Source organism: Misgurnus anguillicaudatus, chromosome 11, assembly GCF_027580225.2.
Source record: "Misgurnus anguillicaudatus chromosome 11, ASM2758022v2, whole genome shotgun sequence".
Classification (NCBI taxonomy): domain Eukaryota; kingdom Metazoa; phylum Chordata; class Actinopteri; order Cypriniformes; family Cobitidae; genus Misgurnus; species Misgurnus anguillicaudatus.
The window spans coordinates 15,751,788-15,766,503 of NC_073347.2; the positions used below are offsets into that span (position 1 = coordinate 15,751,788).

Genomic DNA, 14,716 nt, shown 5'->3' on the forward strand with positions numbered 1-14,716 from the left:
GTGGGGCGCGCAGCCAAAGTGCCTACATCACTTCCTGCTGCATCTGGCAATGATCAGAAGGAGGGAGAGAAGTGTCTCAGGCCAGTTAGAGCTCTGCTCTATAACTTCAGTACACAGTCAGCATGCAGCAGATTTCAACACAGTCTAACGGCCCTCTTTCTCTCTCCACCCACCAACATTCCTCTGCCACTTCAAATGTAAACATCATTTTGGGACGTTGATGATTTCGCTTTACACATGTCCAGTAATAGGTTATCGAAGTATTGTAAATGTTTTTTCATGAATGTCTGTCTTTTGTTTTGCATATATCAGGATGACGTAGGGACTGAGGCTGGAGGACAGAGCAGAGATGAGCCTCACGTCCTGGTTCCTCGTGAGCAGCGGGGGGACGCGGCATCGACTGCCCCGGGAGATGATCTTCGTGGGTCGTGATGATTGTGAGCTTATGCTGCAGGTCTGAAAAAATGTCTGATGCTTTTAAAACCCTGTAATTGTAAATTGTTATCCCAGATGTCTTCCTTTAGGTGTAAAATGTGGAGCACTTGATTTTCCGCCATATTAACAGTGATAGTGGATCCTTAAGACATATTATCTCACATGGTCTCATAGTGAAGATTATTTCAAATCCAGTGGGCATATTGTGTCCCGGCTATGTGGCATGACTGTTACTACCTACCTCAGCATCGGTATACACGTGTTAGTCATGCAGTTTTATTAATAGAAAGTGGGGCACACAGCTCACAGGATACTTTTAGATGTACTAAACCATCTAACTGCCAGTGCATAAACTAGTGTAAAGACAAACCTTGAGAATAAGAGTGTAATTGGGATCAGTCCCAAAACATTATGTGACCATGTGTATAAAATAGGATTCTTATGCAAAATTGTATCTGTACCCTCCCCCAAATACAGTTCCGTAGTACATGCAGCATGGCCTGACTTTAAATTAGGAGTATATTGAACTGTAGATAAAGAATCTGCCTGGGGTTTCAAGCATTCAAAGACTAGCTTTTGGTTGACATAAACAAGGCTTTGTTTGAATTGAAACCCCCTCTTTGACCCTACCATGTCAGGGTCTGACATAAATCAATCTGATTGGCTGAAAACATATGGTTAAATCATGTGACTGCTTTTACAATACATGGTTTGTCACAAAAATGGTTAGTATGGATTCCTTGTCTTATTGTCTTAAGTTCTTATGTGAAAAAGATGACATTTTACATTTAAATTCATTTACTTGGCAAACGCTGTACCATCTGCACATGTGGGTTCCTTAACTTAACCCTAAACTTACATCTGCACATGTCTGGATATATACCAAGCTATAGCATTCGTTTAAATAAAAGATCATACATATTATAGATAGATATAGATAGATATTGAAAAGAATGACAATAAACATCGAAACATACATAAATATGTTCATTTTATTCTGATAGGTGCTTTCTGTTGGGATCTTGGATAAAATTTTGTTGATTGCCTGTGCCTGTAGTTTAAAAAAGGTTTTAATTGAAATAACCAATGTAAAGCTCTGTTTTTGCACATTTATTGTTTGGTTAAACTGAATTTTGGGTGTTTTTGTGAATAAGATGCTGTTTTTACGTTGAAATGCCTTAAAAAAGGGTTCCCACGGGTCCTTGAAAGTTTGTGAATCTGGGGGGGAAAATTCAAGGTCCTGGGAAGAAAATATACATACATAGATACAGGTCATTGAAAATGCTTGAATCTATTTTATGCAAGAAGTTTTCTGGAAAAAATCCATATTATTTCCTGTGTAGTGTAGGATAATATCATAAAAAGACTTTTTAAGCACACGTGCCAAACTGTTTGCTTTAAATGCTTTTATCTTCTGTATGCGAATGTTGATTCATACCAATATGTTTTTTTACATAGTTGTGTTTGACACATGAAAACGTCTCGGGTTAAGTATGTAACTGTTGTTCCCTGAGAAGGGAACGAGACGCTGCGTCTCCCTTGCCATACTGCCTGCGTCCCTGTAACGCCTTCTTTGGCAATATACTTATGGCGATATACTTCCTGGCTCCCGCGTCACCCTGTCTTTGTCGTTAAGCCTCACCATTGGTTGAATTTGATATACACATTCAGACGCACTTACCCCTGGAGACGTCCCCAAAATGTCACCGCAGTGACTTAGCGCGAGTTCCCTTGAAAGGGAACTGTAACAATGTATCTTAAAAGGTAACACAATGTAACTTTGCTCTAACTTTTCCCCACATTTAGTCCTTGAATTTGAGGGTATTGGACCTGGAAAGTCCTTGAAAGGTCCTTGAATTTGAAGTTAACTAATGTGGGAACCCTGTTAAAAGTGGCACAACTGTTTATATGTCCTTGCATCTGAGCGTGCAAGCAAATCTGCAAAATGTGTTTCGAAGAGCATCACTGTCCTGTAATATATACAATTTGTAGTTCAGGCATGTTGCACACGTAAAATATTTCACCTTGAAATTGTTACAAGGTAAAATATTTGAATGCTATGAATGCAAAGACAATGCTTCCAGAAATAACATCATGCACTTAAAACAGTCTATCATTGCTACTCTTGCTTTTATCTGTGTGTGATTTCAGTCTCGCAGCGTAGACAAGCAGCATGCTGTTATCAACTATGAATCCAGCAGTGATGAGCACAAAGTGAAGGATTTGGGAAGCTTAAATGGGGTAAGAAGTTAAAAAGTGAGGTGCTTTGTTTCTAAAAAGTTGAATATCAGTGACTTGAAAGCAGCACTTAGTACACTTCTATTTATAGTTGGGTTTTAACGTTTTTTAAGCAGTGATTTTTATTCTCATGAAAATAATGCATTAAATATATCATAGTTACAAACACTCTTTGAAATGCTTGTTTCTGATTGGTGAATCGAGTATAATAAACTGTAAAAGTACTGCATAATTGGCTGTAGTCCCAGGCAACTGATTTTCTGCAAATAGCAGCTTTAGTTCATTCGTGTCACATCACTTTTTGATTATAAGGCGAAATGAAGTCTAGACAGCCTGTCATTATCACAGAATAAACCCCATTGTATGTGCATTGTATTGTGTGGTAATGACAGACTGACTATTTGCTTCTACATTTTTAAGTTTGATTTATACATATATTCATGCTGAACCTAAAAAGAAACAAAAGATTCATTTATGCGTATTTTAAATTTCCCTTTTCACACTTACTTGACTGATGACTATGTCAGAGCTCTGAGCAGTATTGATGTGTTTTAGTGTGTCAGAGCAAATATGTTTTCTTGGGATCAGTAGACAACTCTGACTAAATCACACCTCATGGGCCAAAGAGTCCGGCTCATGCAACCTCTTCCTGTTGAGTCATGCTGAAGTGTTCCTCTTCCTGTCCTGCTTTGCCAGGAAATGCCTATTATAGCATGGCCACCATATTATCCATGTTTTTCTGCATTGTAAATACAGCTAACACGGTTCCTGTTGTCCTTGGATCAGTTTTCAACCATACCCAAACGAGCCCAGACATCATGCAAACATATTTCTTTATATTTGGCACAATAACATGTTGAAAAGAAAACAGAATAAAGGGAAATGACTCCAGTTCAGCCACTAGTGTGAAGTCTGCACACATTCACAAACTGTGACCACATTCCAAACTAAAGGTTTTTGGATATTCTAGAAAGACGAGGAGGGAGATTGTTTCAGCTATTCAAGGAACATTTTAGACTTGAATGCTTCAGAAACTGCTTTGTCAGTGTGATTTGCTCCCCTTCTTTGTTGGGCTACACAGGAAGTGACTGATATTTGAGACAGCAGACCTCACAGCTCACATTTGAGTCACCCTGAAGTTTTCAGACTTGAGACCACTATGGTGGTCTGTTTGGATCTATAAACCATTTGTACACTTTGAACTTTTAAAGGTTAAGTTATTACACAAGCAAATTTCTTTGGTACTCTTGTGAATGACAAATAAGGTGTACTTTATGTAGTTTGGTGATAATGGAGCTAAAGGTCTTATTGTAAAGTATATTTAGCGAATTTTGGGATTTTAGTACTAACCATGGCATTATAATCTGGTTTCTGAAATAATAATTAGGATTTTTATCATTTTAAATTATCTATTTTGATTAACATCTTCAAAACCAAAACAAAAAAAATGTAAAACTTAAGTAGGAAAGTGTATAAAAATACACATGAGGAACTAAAAATAAACTTCTGTGTCATAAATGTATTCATTTTATCAGCGCTTTGTATGATGTATGTAGATTATATACTGTAACGTTTTATTCCCCTTTATCATCAGACATTTGTGAATGATGTCAGAATCCAGGAACAGATGTACATCACTTTAAAGATTGATGACAAACTCAGGTTTGGATATGATATCCTTCAATGCAAATACCATTAGACACTACCTCCAGTGATATCAGTAAGATTTGTTTTTTGTCGTTATATGTGTGTGATTTATTAGTATTTAATAACTAGAAATGAAGAGTTTGGTTCAAAAACGCGATAAATGCCATTTTAAAAAAAAATAAGTTACCACCAAAATCAGTATTGTATCAGGTCAGTATTAAAAAATAAATTCTTAATTGTATGCAAAATCCAATAACTGCCTTGTTATTCTGTCATCTTTTCTCCCTTTTTTTCCAAAACGCAATAAACGCCAGTCCTTCGTTTCTGCAGAATGCAATAAATCCGCTCAACAAATCACAGCACACACATTCAACACATTGTAAACAATAGGGGCAGTGCTTTGAATTCACACGCAATCCTAGTTTTTCTCATCTACTTTGTACTTCGTGATCAACAATCAAACAAAAACAAAAGAATACTTTAGCCCTATTCGGACGGGATTAGTTTTACATGGGGACCTCTGAGAAAATCGTGCTTCTCAGAGGTCCTCTGTGTTTTTAATCCCATCCGAATCGGCCATGTCTGTGTTTTTCTCTGACAACCTCCGTAAGAATTCCAGAGCAATTTACCTACTGTTTTTCGCCGAACTTAGAGGTCCTCTGAGAAATGTAATCCCATCCGAATGCAAATGTCTTTGTTTGCCCGCAATATCTTTTGAAAACGCGGTTCATTTCATGTTTTGGCCAACGTGATCTGCCGTAAGGTCTTACTAATGCGCGTATATTGTATTTCCTGAGTCCCATTCATTCAGATATGAATGTTTTTTCGCATTCGGCAAAATAAAATAATTAAATTAAATCAAAACGAGCTGAATTTCATAAACTGTTAATATCATTAACGTTATAAGAAACTCCGTTCAAAGTTGTTCAACTCCGGAATGGGAATGTTAATTAATAAACATAATACATTTTTATGAATCATTATTTCTTCATTTCTTTGTGTTTATTATAAGCAGACATTTATATAAAACACGTAGGCTAACGTTACTTTAGTAGGATTTGTATATTTTATTTTGATTTGTTAAAATTAAATTAATAAATTACATGTTCTGTCATAATTTTACATTTAAAGCAATATATTAAACATTACAAACACGCGTATCCAGAGCACGTGCTCTTCTGCAACGCCCAAATGCATGAAACAGACACTCCCATCTCTGGAATAGCCTGCATCATTTTAATCTCGTCTGAATCGGTACATAAAATCACAGACGTCCGGGGGACACGTTGAAACTCAAACGTTGTTTGGAAAACTAATCCCGTCCGAATAGTGCTTTTGATGGCATTGATACACCTGTAGTGATTTTTTGTGACTGGAAAGAACCGTAAGCCATCAACATCTAATAATTTACATGAGAGGCACTGTTGCTTGTTCTCCCGACAGCATCAAGCTTCTGTCACGCTAACACATTGACCCTAGGGGATTTATGAAAAATCTCCATTATTTTACGCAAAGTCAATAAAAATTGTGCAGGACCAAAACATTTTACAGCTGATCGCTTTTAAAAAAAGTTCAGCGACGACATCCCAAGGATGACAGCAGCAATGACAGTGTTGTTAATATGACAAAGTAGTGTTTTAATTAATGCCATTAATGTTTATTTTTTAATCAGTGTATACAACTAGTCAGCTAAATGAATATAACATGGCAAAGATGAATGCACATTTACATATTGATTCAATAGATTTATAGCATTTTGGAAAAAAACATCATGGTTTTATCGCGGAAAAAATAATACGTTTTTATAATAAATCTTTGAAAAAAATGTTATGCTTTTATAACCTAAAGATGCTTTTTATCTTGTGCATAGAAAACACGTTTTTGTTTTTTTATCACTCAAAATGGATTTTTTGCGTTTTAAACTCTTTAAATAAATATGCATGTATACTGGAGAATGTTTTCCTTAGCCTTACTCACATACCAACCTGTTTACTGTGGTGCGAGGAGAGCTACATGTCCCAGAGGAGGCTCTGAAGGTGTGTATGTGCATTTAACAAACAAGACCTAGCCAATGTAGGTAACAATATTCTGGTTAATCACTTTTCCAAGCCATATAAACAACTGTGCACTTGCATATTCTAGGTAGCTTCTTATTTTCAGAAAGTAATGTTTGATGACAGGGTTCTGGATCTGACTGTGTTCTCTCTACGTTCCCTCCTTCTTTCTGTCAGCATGAGAAGTTCACTAGCCAACTCCAGCTGGGCAAGAAGCCCACCAGTGCAGAGCCTGTAAAAGCCCCCAAGTCTTCCCCAGAAAAACCCAAAGCGAGCAAACCAGCAAAAATCAATCCTGAGCCAGCAGTTAAATCCACAGAACCTAACAAAGGAGATGATAAGATGCAAGGTAAAAACCTACTTGGGGTATAAGAACATGTGCATACTTTTCCAAGTTTTCTTACGCTTTTTGATAAAAACAGCAATCACATACCAATATGGTAAAAATCACTTAGAGGACATGACCATTCTAGTGCTTTAATTGATTACTTTATCTAAAAATAACAGGCTAATTTCGCACCAATTTAAATGCAGCCGTGCCTCTCACACATAGTTTATGTGTTATCCATTGTAATTACAACTATGGTACTGCCCTGTGGTAAAGTGTGGGGTATTTAATAATAGGGAAGGTAACCGCCCCACGCCCATGCCTCTTTTTTCCAACCATCAGTATGTCAAGGGCGGATGGCGTTTAACATGTACTCTTATGTCATTGCCACCTGGTTATTTTAGCCTGCTAATTGTCAGGCTGGTGCGAGCTTTCCACCATCCCCTGCTGTTAAACTTGCATCTGTGTGCAGCATATTTCCACAACCTATTTGATACAGAGATTTCTGATGGATCACACCATTGCCTTTTTTTCCATACAAAAATAAAGGTTTCAAATGTCATTCTTCATTTACAAAACGTAACATCATTTACATTATGTGCAGTGCCATAAACTAAAATATTAATAACTAAAATGTCTGCCTACAGTTTAGTATAATGTTTGCGCAGTAATGCTCGTGTCATTAAAGTAAATCAATGATTTCTGTCCATTTCTCTAACAGGCGATATAGCTGCCCTGCATAGGGGGACCCCACTGTATGGACAGCCATCTTGGTGGGGTGATGGTGATGCAGATGATGAGAATTCTTTTAAACAGGAAATTAAAACATCTGGAAAGAAGCAGGAGAGCAGCGGGACAGGTAAGATTACCCAGAATCCTTGGAAACGATCTCTGCTTACACTGAAATCTTCGGCTGGTTTTAAAACATTCCTGAGCATTTATGTTGGATGGTTATACTAGAATAATGTGTATTTGATTTGGCACTGCTTTTCTTATAATGGGAGCTAATAAAAACAATGGATAAAGGAAATGTGATTTTTGCTAAACTTTTAATGTAGGAAAAGTTAAAGTCTAAAACTAGTCTAAAAATAAAAAATGGATTATTTAATTGAAAATTGTTTGAAATGGAAATAAATAATGTATTATATATAAATTGTACATTTTATTATTATTTACGTTTCAAGAAAAAAAGGAAATATGCTGCTAATTGAGGCTGGTGTGTTGTTGTGTGTTTTGATCCATGGGAATCCCATTAACTTGCACCGTATAGGAGTAATGGGATTGTAGATTACTGAAGCTTTGCCACAGCAGGACATCATGCCTTTACCACAGACACTAAACTCGATTGGTGGACTTTAAATAAGAATAAATGTACAGCCATATTGTGCTGTCAAATTGGGTGCATTTTCTGTGTTAGTTGTGTTATAATATGGTCAGATTTTTGTTGCTGAGTTTCTATATACATTTTATAAGTACGTATTTAGTATTTAGCAAGCATCACCATAAGCCCCGTTCCCAACGCTGGTGACTAGCCGCTGCAAAGCAAATTATCTCATTCATTCCAATAGAAGCTTGGCTATGTCCAGCGATTAGGTTTAACATTATGCAAATTTGCATAATTTTCGGAAGTGACTGCGTATGGGAGTGAGGTCAGTGGTGTCTTTCAAAGCAGTGAAGAATAAGACAGGAGTGTGCGACACCGGCTTTATTAAAGGCAGAGTAGGCAGGTTTAAGTCTAAAAAAAGTCTAAAACACTTTTTTCCAAATTTGTTTAAACTGTCTCTACACACCAACACATAAGTAAAATGCAAGCACTCTGAAAAAGAGAGCACAAAAACCGAGCGTCTGCAGACCTCCCACGACTGTTTTAAACACAGGTAATTATTTCCATTCACTCCACCCCCTCCCTTCAGGGTTTCTTCTAAAGCCACGCCCCCAAAGCACATGAACGCGCGACGCCGACCGGCTCTGCTGGGAGAAGCATTTACCTGAGATGTGCGGAGAGGAAAGGAGCGCGGTGCATGTAGTAACATCATGTCACAATCACATGTAATAATACACCTACTTTATCACTATGAATATAAACAAATAGATACACGTTTTTTCATTACCATCAGTTACACTGTGATGAAGGTGAATTTCGTGGAAGATTCATAACATAAGGTTTTTTGCATGTAAGAGTTTCCGTGATGAAAGCATTGTTGACTCTGATGAGGACTACACTCCGGAGATAATACCGCTACCGCATTGTCCACTCGAGGAAAAGCACGCGATATTTACTCTCGTTTGATTTACTCGTTTATTCCTTTTTTTGCCTTGTTTGCCTTCGCTGACTGCATATGCAGGTACTGTGAGTTCTGAATGCTCTTTCTCTGCCATACTTTTGCTCTTCCTAGAGTGCGTCGTGCACGTTCAAATCAATCGGGTGTGCGCATGTGTGGGCAGATCCTGTAGCAACAGGGGTGGTAGCCGTGGTGCGAGAGAGAGTGATAGTCGCGCAAGCCAATCATTTGTTTCGTCCCGAATGGAAATAATTAGCTGTGTTTAAAACCGTCGTGAAAGGTCTACATACACTCGATTTTTATACTCTCTTTTTCAGAGTACTTACATTTTACTTATGTATTGGTATATAAAGACAGTTTAAACAAATTTGTAAAAAAGTTTTTTAGATAATTCCTGCCTATCCTGCCTTTAATGCTTTCTCCATCTTGGATTTTCTGAAAAGGTCACGTGTGACGTGACAATTTATTATTGGTCACACGTTCTTGTGATACCAATTCATAGGTCAGAGTTCACCAAACTTGAGCCAATTTTTTCACAAGAGCTTGTGTTTCCGGTCTGATGCATTCGCATGTGTATGAATTGAAGTCAATGGAACATTATAAACATTATAAGCAGTGTTACTACTATTATTATTATTATGATGTACGTGCATCATGTGATTGTTCATCATAACTACAGCAAACATGTTTTTTTAAGGTTTTATTTACTGTCACTATTGCCAGCATAGACCATCTTCCATATACACAAAGCCCAGTGTTCACACAGCACTCATGCCCTTGAGGCTCCTTAATTTAATTCACCCGAAACACCTCCATCTCTGTGCGAAGGCACAAAATCTACTTGTTTCTTTATTGGGTACATTTATCCTAAAGGAGTAATGCTGGCACACTGACTGGCATTGTTTGGCACAACCTTAAAGTCTTTCAGCGACAAAGACAACAGATTTAGGTTCAGAACACAAGAGTTGGCACAGACTCTGAACGAATCAGCATTATTAGTCTCAGGCATAATAAATCTCAGCACTGTCACAGAGACGTTCAAGCACCAGTCCACCACATAAAAGTGCACACTGTCATAACCTCCCAGTGCTGTTTTACACTGCTGTTTATTGAAGGCAGGGACTCAGAACAGGAAGAGAACGTAATGAGAACCGGCTCCCTCGAGAAGTGAATAGAGTAATCTGTAAACAGGCCCCGCCCCCTGCATCTCTATTGTCACAAAGGCGTGTTTGCCAGTGACAGCAGCTCCACACATCACCGATCAAAGCACACATGCTAGATTTGTAAGTATTCTGAGCTGAGGTTTATTCTTTTGTAGTTTCTTTTATTACATGTCATTCATGTAACTTTCATGTTGTTTAGATCTTTTTTGTACTCGTGGAGTTAAGTGGAAGTTGGAGTTTTAGATGATTTGAGACATGTGCCTGACAAAACTCACCAGGGATAGGGTTAAGTTAGGGTTACTTAATAACAGACATACAGTCATTATTGGTCATTTTATTCAATCTAGTGATTAGTGGTTAATGATCTTTTAGTATTTTATTCTTTTGTAGTCTACCATAGATTTCAAATGTTAAAAGAAACGAGAAACGTTGCTACATGGTGTTTGTTTTTGGAGGAAGTGCAAAAGTATTTTTAAAAATGGGAAGTTTCAGCTGTATTCTGAGGTTCTCTAGGGAGTGGATGAAGTAAGGGATAACTTTGGTAAATTAAATATAGTAAAAGCGTAATTGTGCAAATGTCAGTGGGTCTTTATAGTCTTGGTCAGATTTGTACTGATAATGTTATGTTTGGAAAATGTTGGAGTGCCTGTAAGTGACTTGTCTAGAGTATTTACTAAATTATATTGTTAAACATTTCAGATTAGCTCTAAAGTCACACCTTTGAATTAAAGGATTACTCCACTTCCTTAAAAAAAAAAAAATTTACTCACCCTAGGTCTGTCTTTCTTTGTTCAGTCGAGAAGAAATAAAAATTTTTAAGAAAAACATTCCAGGATTTTTCTCATTTTAATAGACTTTATTGGACCCCAACACTTTACAGTTTAAATGCAGTTTAAAATTGCAGTTTCAACGCAGCTTCAGAGGGCTCTAAATAATGATCCTAAACCAGGCATAAGGGTCTTATCTAGCAAGGAGATAGAAAAATAAAAAAATGGGTACTTTTAAACCACAACTTCTTGTCTTGCACTATCCATGTAACCTGCCAGCGCGACCTCACATAATGTGACATGATGTCAAAGGTCACGCATGAAGTATGCGAAACTATCGCCCCAGTGTTTACAAGTGTTGAGAAGAGGACCGTTCTGACATTGTTGTATGAGGAATTATATTAATTAATGTCCTTGTGGTATATTTATTGTTTAATAACATGTTTAGTGGAATTATGACCAAAAAGTTCTATTTTGGTCTCATCTGACCACATGACTTTCTCCCATGAATCCTCTGGATCGTCCAATTGGTCATTGGCAAACTTAAGACGGGCCTGGACATGTGCTGGTTTAAGCAGGGAAACCTTCCGTGCCATGCATGATTTCAAACCATGATGTTTTAGTGTATTACAAACAGTAACCTTGGAAACGATGGTCCCAGCTCTTTTCAGGTCATTGATCGGCTTCTCCTGTGTAGTTCTGGGCTGATTTCTCACCTTTCTTGGGATCACTGAGACCCTTACGAGGTGAGATCTTACATGGAGCCCCAGTCCGAGGGAGATTGACAGTCATGTTTAGCTTTTTCCATTTTCGAATGATTGCTCCAACAGTGGACCTTTTTTTCAACAAGCTGCTTGGCAATTTCCCCGTAGCCCTTTCCAGCCTTATGGAGGTGTACAATCTTGTCTCTAGTGTCTTTGGACAGCTCTTTGGTCTTGGCCATGTTCTTACTGATTGTATGGTGTGGACAGGTGTCTTTATGCAGCTAACGACCTCAAACAGGTCCATCTAATTTAGGATAATAAATGGAGTGGAGGTGGACATTTTAAAGGCAGACTTACAGGTCTTTGATGGTCAGAATTCTAGCTGATAGACAGGTGTTTAAATACTTATTTGCAGCTGTATCATACAAATAAAGTTAAAAAATCATTGTGATTTCTGGATTTTTTTTAGATTATGTCTCTCACAGTGGACATGCACCTAAAATGACAATTTCAGACCCCTCCATGATTTCTAAGTGGGTGAACTTGCAAAATAGCAGGGTGTTCAAATACTTATTTTCCTCACTGTATGTAACGCATGACCTTTCCATGTCGTGGCGCACTGCGTGAGGTCGTGCTGGCACGTCGCACGGATTGTGCGGGATGGGAAGTTGTGGTTTGAAGGTACATATTTTTTATTTTTCTTGTCGAAAATGACAATCGTTTCGCTAGATGAGATCCTTATGCCTCAGTTGGGATCATTTGGAGCTCTTTGAAACTGCATTGAAACTGTAAACTGTTGGGGTCCAATAAAGTCTATTAAATGAAGATGATTTCTTCTCGACTGAACAAAGGAAGACATAAACATTTTGGATGATATGGGGGTGAGTAAATTATCTGGATTTTTTTAAAGTGAAGTAATCCTTTAAATGTGTGCATTACATCTTATACCCATATCTGGCTACATGCATTAACTAAAAATATTCTCTGACTAATGATTTTTCTGCACTGGGTTCATTGCAGAAGTGAAACTCTTATGCTTGGAAAATCATTCACATTAAATCAATGAAATGAAATGGTGTAGCATTAAGCAGCTTGCTTCTATTTTAAAATGTAGACTTGTGCCTGGGGTAAATTTAAGGCTATCTGTCATCAACAGATTAAGTGGCTAATGTACCATTAGCTATACCATTAATTGACAGACATTAAACAGCAGCTTTGTTGTCCAGACCGTAATTCTTGACACTTAAACCGAGCTAATCTGATTGTACATTTTGAGGCCATGACCCTTACCAAACTCCTAGATGATCCTTATTTTTGATTCTTTATTTGTGGGTCCACAGACAACAAAGAACTCAAGCGAGGTGATAAATCAAAGGAAAATGGTCTGGGGTCTGTAGGTGCTGAACCCAGCTACTTTGAGATTCGCAAGGAGGGACAAATGGCAGAGAACAGCATCCATGAGGTCCCGACAAAGGATACTGAGTGCATAGGGGCCGCAAAATCTGCCACAGGCAATACTGCAGCGCAGGCGAACACCTCATTCACCATCGAGTTTGACAACACTTCCCCAGGGAAGGTCACCATTAAAGATCATGTGTCTCGTCCACGACCTAAAAAATCAGCTCATGTTGGCGGTAAAGACCTCAGCACCCTGCAGGCAGCCATCATGGCTTCTGAAAGCAAAGTGGCTGACTGGCTCGCTCAGAATGATCCTCCTCTAGTGAGGCGTGAGTCCACTGAAGAAGACTGTAAGAGTATCAAGAGTGATGTGCCGGTTCATCTTAAGAGGCTTAAAGGTACGGCGTCACATTTACATTTGTTCATTACAGTTTAGATATAAGAATAATACAAGCAGAAGCAATTAATCCAAGAAACATACAGTAGTACTAGTACTGTTGCCAAATTTTCTATGTCGGCCTATGTGTGAAAGGAAAATGTTGTCACTGTTTACTCACCCCCATGTCCTATCCATCAACCCATGCTGTTGTTTTTCTGTGAAACACAAAACTTTGACATTTTTCATTGTATTTGTTTTCCTTCTTTTTATTTAATCCTTTTTAGATGTATAATTGCACACACAGGAGAAATGGGCTTAGGAGAGAGGCAATACAGGGTGCCTTTTTATCTTAGAAGCCCTGAAGAGACAAAATAGCTCAGAGTCTCTGTCAGCATGATGCTTCCTAAATAAGGCACTGTTACTCATTTTTACCACCCCATCTCCTTGGTTTTAAATAATGTGTATTAGGGATGCACCGATTATTAGGCATCCGAAAATTTTCAGCCGAAAATGGCCCAAAAGAGCATTTTCGTTTTTCGGCTGAAAGACTTTTATCACCGAAACAAATAATACATCCGAAATGTTGTGATGACGCAAACAGAAACCGCGACCTGCACTTGCTTGTCTGAATTAAGCAACATGTCTGCGATGTGGATGTATTTAACTGCAAAAAGGTGATAAAGTGAGCAGCTTTCTGTACGCACAGAGGCACATGCAGTTGAATGTGTCCGGTCCAGACGTGATCATCAGTGTAAACTTTAGAGAGAGTCGCGCTAATGTGTCTCATACTGTAGTCCATTAACATACATTTGGCGAATAAAGCAATGAAAAACAACGTAATGTTTTTATGTGGAACACTCTGTCTCTGTGTGTGCGCGCGTATAAGTGCCCTCAATAGTGCACACACAAGAGAGACGCGTTTCAAAAAACAAGCGAACATAAAATCTTTCTGTTATTGACAGGGCACATATAAACAAAATTATCTCCACAGTATTCTTTTTCTAATAAAAAACATTTGTTTATGTCTTAACTCTTTCACCGGCAGCATTTTTCATGATTTTCACAAAAGTTTAATGCCTTCCAGAAAATGCCTCTTTTTAAATATATATAAACATATAATATAAAAAATAAAAGAACAGACCCTCTGCTTTCAAACAAAAAAATCAGTTTCATCCTACCTTCATGTGTTCTGTTTTTATCACCTCTCAAATATGTGTAGGTTTCATCAAGCAAAAAGCTGAGATAATTCCATTTTTGTGAAGGACTTTTGATAGAGATCAGATGTAGAGCGATCTTTAAAACATACACGGACTTACAGATG

At 37.9% G+C, this 14,716-nt stretch overlaps 1 protein-coding gene across 4 annotated transcripts in view; it reads left to right on the top strand.

Moving 5' to 3' along the window:
• The window catches only part of cep170aa (centrosomal protein 170Aa), a 45,727-nt gene that overhangs the window by 9,684 nt on the left and 21,327 nt on the right, over positions 1-14,716 (top strand). For 2 of the 4 annotated variants that reach the window (XM_073873131.1, XM_073873132.1), the window contains exons 2-8: positions 312-454; positions 2,587-2,676; positions 4,268-4,346; positions 6,298-6,356; positions 6,552-6,723; positions 7,424-7,561; positions 12,959-13,414. In XM_073873131.1, coding sequence (XP_073729232.1) covers positions 350-454; positions 2,587-2,676; positions 4,268-4,346; positions 6,298-6,356; positions 6,552-6,723; positions 7,424-7,561; positions 12,959-13,414 — 1,099 coding nt within the window. In that variant the 5' untranslated portion in view covers positions 312-349. Of the gene's footprint in view, positions 1-311; positions 455-2,586; positions 2,677-4,267; positions 4,347-6,297; positions 6,357-6,551; positions 6,724-7,423; positions 7,562-10,110; positions 10,268-12,958; positions 13,415-14,716 lie in introns of those variants that run through there. The other 2 variants (XM_073873133.1, XM_055169729.2) reach the window with 2 other exon arrangements.